The 5,531-nt window shown below is 47.0% G+C and overlaps 1 protein-coding gene across 1 annotated transcript in view; it reads right to left on the bottom strand.

Moving 5' to 3' along the window:
* Positions 1 to 5,531, bottom strand: part of DNAH2 (dynein axonemal heavy chain 2) — a 112,682-nt gene that overhangs the window by 91,132 nt on the left and 16,019 nt on the right. The window contains exons 6-10 of the mRNA XM_008062346.2: positions 4,611 to 4,839; positions 3,958 to 4,068; positions 3,546 to 3,784; positions 2,426 to 2,617; positions 434 to 639 (exon numbers count right to left, since the gene is read on the bottom strand). Of these exons, the coding sequence (XP_008060537.1) occupies positions 434 to 639; positions 2,426 to 2,617; positions 3,546 to 3,784; positions 3,958 to 4,068; positions 4,611 to 4,839 (977 nt within the window). The remainder of the gene's footprint in view (positions 1 to 433; positions 640 to 2,425; positions 2,618 to 3,545; positions 3,785 to 3,957; positions 4,069 to 4,610; positions 4,840 to 5,531) is intronic.

The raw sequence follows: 5,531 nt of genomic DNA, 5'->3' as shown, positions 1-5,531 counted from the left end.
GGGAGGCCAAGACAAGTGGATTGCCTAAACCAGCAGGATTAAGACCAGCCTAGGCAACTTGGAGAGACCTCATCTCTACAATAAATAAAAAATTAGCCAGGTGTGGTAGCATGCATCTGTAATTCCGGCTACTTGGAAGGCTGAGGTAGAAGGATCACCTGAGTCCAGCAGGTCAACACTGGGGTGGCCGTGAGTATGCCACTGCACTCTAGCCTGGGTGACCGAGTGATATTCCAACTCAAAAAAAAAAAAGGCTAACTCTGGAAACCTTAATCCAAGCAGCCACCTCCCTCTCCTATACTCTTCTGTCTCTCCCATCCCTGATATGTCCTTCTTTCCATTTATTTCATACACTCTTGCCACTCTTCCCATTCTGGTCTCTCCTGATTTCCCTTCCCTGCCCAACCCTGGCATCAGCCTGCAGCTCACTCACTTATTGTAGTCCTCATGCCAAGAGGTATTTTTGACATCCAGGATGCCGCCGCGAACAGCTCGCAGCATTTGCAGATTTTTATGAAAGATGTCCTCAATCTCCAGCAAGTTCCGTGTTATCTGTGGCCCCTGGGCACCAAAGAAGCAAGGAAGGGGACCCTGCTTGCCATCTTCCCAACGGGCAAAATGATACTGACAGTCACATACCTAAAAAGAAGCCAGCATGAGTGTTCCTGCTTTCCTTCTGAATTCTTTAAGTCCTAAGCTCTTTGGTTTAGCTTCAAATGTCTAAAAACTAGGGAGGAGGACCAACCAGATACAGGGGGTCACTGGGATGAATTGTGACTACAGAACAAAATATGAGATAGTAGGGAAGTGATAACAGGCAAATGCCAAAAAGAGCAGGGTGGTGGTAGGGCACAGAATTACACAGAAAGAGCCTAAGTGGTAAGTTCTGTATTTAGACTCTGAATAAGAGCCTCCACCCCATCTCCCCCGGCTCCCGGGGAGAGAATTCTGGAGGGTCTGCTGTTGGCTTTTGATTATCCTTCCCTGACAGTCTTCCCACCTCAATAAGGTCCTTGCAGCGTTGCACAAAGGCATCAACCTGAGCAAATATGCTGGTCTGGTCTAGGACCCAACCCCGACTGGAGAGTCTGTGTTAAGAGAAAGATGGACTGTATCAGAAAGTTAAAACACTAAGGATCAATCTGGCTATACAAAGCTAGATCATGAGCCCCGGGTTCAGGGAGAGCCTAAGAAAACAAGACCCAATAAGCACTCTTCCTGAATCCTGAGGGAAGAGACTGAAGGTAAAAAGAACCAGAGAGGAGACGTAGCATCCAAGTTCTCGGAGAAGGTTCATACGTAATGGAATCTTAGACTATGGGGTCAAGATAGAAGGACGAGATCAACCAGGTAGGTTCCTAGAATTAGGGAGGAGAGATTGTTAGAGTAAGAGAACCCAGGGCTAGGTGATAGAGTATCTGTATCCAGAGAGAAAACTTGGCCAGAGATAGAAACTCCCAGATCTAAGAAAATATGGCCCAGAGGGTAACAAAAAGTGCACATGAAAGAATTCAGAATCTACCCTCTAAAGGAATGGCAAGGGGGTAATAAGTGGAATGTTAGGGGAGGCATGTCATACTGGGTATGCATCTGCACAGCCTGTAGGTAGTGATCTTTCCAAGCCTGACAACAGATAATGCAGCCTTGTAGGTCCTCCTTGCTGGAAATGACATATCCCTCAAAGATTCGGTCCAGGGAGATGGCATGGCAGCATAAGCGGATAATCTCATTGCTCATCTGCAGAAGGGGTCCCAACAGCCTCAATCAATGCCCAGTCTTATTTACACCCAACCCCTTCTCTGTACCTCTCCAACCATGCCTCAGGTCTTGACTCCCTACTCCTTGAAGTAAGTCCTGAGGCCCATCTCACCCCTGGTCCTCCAACACTGGCCAGGCTGGCACCTCCTCATCCTAGGTGGCCCTTACTCTGCCTCAGACCAGCTCTGCAGCTGCCTTGCCCAGCAAGCTCTCAGCTCAGCATCTCTTCTCTCACTCTTTCACCCTTTGGCTCTGTCAACCCAGGTTAAATGTTCCAGGTCCTGCTTCTCAAGAGCCGAGGTCCTCCCTAAATCTACCTCTCCCACCCTGCAATCCCCATCTTGAAGAATGAGGAAAAGAAGGTCTTCTCCTTCTGCACAGCTCAGCCTGGGAATCTGACCTTCCTGCCCCTCCCCTTGCTCCATCAATTTCTCTTCTGAAGCCCCTCTTCCTGCCTAAATGACTCCCATCTGGAAACAAAAAGTCCAGCCCAGGCCCTCATGCTGTGCATCACTAAAGCTGCTGGTGCAGGAAGAAGTCTTCAGTCTCTGTCTGAGTGGAAAGGCAATCCTCACTATCTTTTCACCCACAGACCTACCAAGTGAATTCCACCTCCTTCAGAAAGTCTGGCCACCCTCTTAAAACCCCTTGTGCCGTATATACACACCTTTCGGAAGAGGGAGGTCAGTCTCTCCCGAGTGTTGTAGTGGGGAGAGTTGACCCAGATGACGCGGATGAGACTGATTAACTTGGGAAGCTTACTAGAGATGTCCTTAGGCCGCATGAAAGTCAATTCCTGGTAAGGTTCCTTCAGGATTGACAAAAAGGTCAGGTTTGACTGTGCTTGACGAGAGCCATCCTGGCAGTAAAGAGAAACCAGAAGTAGATTTATCCACCGGAAAGCACTGATTCAATGCAAGTGCTTTTTATCCATCTTAACTCCCATCCTTGCTTGCCTCTACTGGGAAGTCCTTCCAGTGACCCTACCTAGTAGTGATCATTTCAGGTTTCTACAACCCCTCAAACCAGAGTTTGCAACTTTTATTCATTTAGTATTGCTATTAAAATGTTTCTATGTCTTTTCTCATGTGTGTACTCCATCTTCCCCACCAGACTGAGAGTTCCCCAAGTACAGATTTTTTGTCTATTCCTCTATTTTCTACAGTTGAATTCACAACTCTGCCCAAAGTGAACACTCAGTAGCTTTTTGAATCTACTGACTGGACACCACTCCCATTTGTTCCCACAGTTGTTACCCAGTCCCCTTCACTGCCCTGTTCTCAAACAGGGCTTAAGACTTCAGCTAGTTATGGCTCAAGTACCTTAATGCCCAGATGAAAATTTCACCGACGAAGACAAGTCTTCTATCTGTATTGTACAGGTCACTGGTATCTCCTGTGTGACTCAGCACTAGCATAATCAGCTTGTTATAGCATATAAAGTTTATGTTTTTAAAGTGTCTATCTTGTGCCTCTGTGTACTGAACCACAAGGGCTTGTCTTTGTTTCCCGTGATGTCTAGTAATCCTGTGTTGTATAAATCTTACTTTTTTAGCTGGACTGTAGGGGTTGGGTATTCAATGTACATCTGTTGATTAATTAGATGTCTCCCTCTGTAAGGACCCTGTAGTTTGCTATTTTTATACTCTCCCACCAGCATATGGTCAAACACCGGTGGGTCAGTCTATGCTGTCAGTGATTACCTTGGCTCCCTCTTCTTAGCCCCTGTATCATCCCAAGCATTGTTCACTCTTTGCTAAGCCTTCATCCTTTGATCAACTCACAAACCTGGATCTGCTGGGCCAGTTTCCTAAAGGGTGCCAAGTAGGATGACTTGGCAAGGTGCAGGATGGACTCAATATGTTTCACTCCCTTCTTTACTAGCTGTTTACTGATGCCAGACAGGTCCATGCATCGGTTGCGCCAGAACTCAATTTCCTCCAATGGACCTAAATTTTCTCCAGTCTCCACAGTCTCCTGGGCACTGAGCAACTCCTTTATCTGCCGGGTCCAGTGGATCATGGAGGCTATAGAGAAGAGTATAAACCTCTGCATTTCTTCACTCTGCTTCCCAATGGTGTCCTTCCTTTCCCCTGCCCCCGAGAGAGCCTTCCTAGCCCAACTCCTCTGCCACCATCTGGGCTGCCTCTTTCCTCTCCCCTGCGATCCCTGGCAGACACCTGTGATGCCAGCTACTCACTCTCCAGCCTCTGCACCAGCTCTTTGTCCTTCACCACCACCTCAGGCTTCATATTCATGGCCTCTGCAGGGATGTAGAGGACCGTGTGCCCCTCCAGTTTGTACCGAGTGTCTGAGGAAAGGAAAGAACCGTGGAAGTGCACAGAGGGGATACATTTTTGCTGCCTCAGTATAGATCATGGCTGATGATCGGTAGGGAGCCCAGGAAGTATACGCATCTCAGGAGAGCAAGCAGGAGACACGATGATTCATGCTCTTTTGATATCAAAAGGAGAAATGACAGAAGGCAAGAGGAAACTTCATGGAAGTTTAACAAGAAATCGCCATACAATAGGGGCAAAAATCTGTATCGTACCCTCAACACCATCTTCTACAAGGCATGAGTCCCCTCCATTACCCCACACCATCTATATTTCACCCTACTCCATGTGTACTCTTAAGTTGAAGAGGTCTCTCCAATCAGCTCTACAGCAGAAAAGTGTGTCTGGGTTAGAAGGCAGATCCTGTGGCCTGTTCTACCCATTCAACAAACACGTACTGAGTACCTCCTCCATACCAGACAACACAGGCACTCCGGATGAATGTCCCACTGCCACACTAGGTGTAAGGTAAAGGAGCTCTAAGGAGAAGCCAGCCACTCCAGTTCCCACTTACCTGTCAGGCAGGCCAAGAACCTGTGCAGATGAGAAGTAAAATTATTCCGAATGCTCTCAGGCCAGGTTGTGTTTGTAAAGATCTGAGGGGCAAAGACTCCACTGAGAAGCCGAAGCAGGGCTGGGATGTAAGAACCACGCACTGTCCCAAACTGCACAGTTGCCTCAAAGTTCTCTGGAGTGATGGGAACCAGTGCTTGACGAATGAAGTAGACTATCTGATTCTGGGTCTGCATAAAGACAGCAAAAAAAAAAAAAAAAAAAAAAAGACAGTAGATCAGAGTTCAGTTTCCAGGTCTGGCTGTAATACCCCCCCCAAAAAAAAAACTGAGGCCCAATCACGAAAGCCTGACTGAGTTATTTGTGACAGTCCCCTAGCCTATCCTGATCCTTCTCCAAACGTAAGTGCCATGAAGTACTTCCTGCTCTTTTCAGGGGTATAACAGATTCCATACCCAGAGATGTGGGGAGGAAATGCAGAGAACATACATGTATTTTGTTCGGCTTGGCTCCAGAACCTAGTATAATACCTAGCACAGAGTAGATGAGCAATAAATGTTTGTGAATGGATGAATGGAAAGAAGGAAAGGATGGAATGAATGAAGCCCTTTAGCCATGGAAAAAGCAGAAAGAAGAGGTGAAAGTAAGAGACAACTGTCTGGGGTTTTCCATTTTGGTTGCACATACTTTCCCCCTAGTTTTCATTTAGCCTCCAACTCGCTAAAGTGAGTGTTCATTGTTGTTTACATTCAGAAATTTATAATTTTATATATGTAGCTAAATCTAAAACTCTTTAAAGTTCTAACTGCTACAGTCTTAGAAAAGTTATTCTCAGCCGGGCTCGGTGGCTCAGCCTGTAATCCCGCGCCTTTGGGAGGCTGAGGTGAGTGAATTGCCTGCGCCCGCGGGTTCGAGACCCGCC

This window comes from Carlito syrichta, unplaced genomic scaffold (assembly GCF_000164805.1).
Source record: "Carlito syrichta isolate Samal-C Ts95f unplaced genomic scaffold, Tarsius_syrichta-2.0.1 Scaffold305688, whole genome shotgun sequence".
Taxonomy (NCBI): domain Eukaryota; kingdom Metazoa; phylum Chordata; class Mammalia; order Primates; family Tarsiidae; genus Carlito; species Carlito syrichta.
Note: the sequence above shows the minus strand (reverse complement) of the source record. Positions and strands in the feature narration are given on the sequence as shown.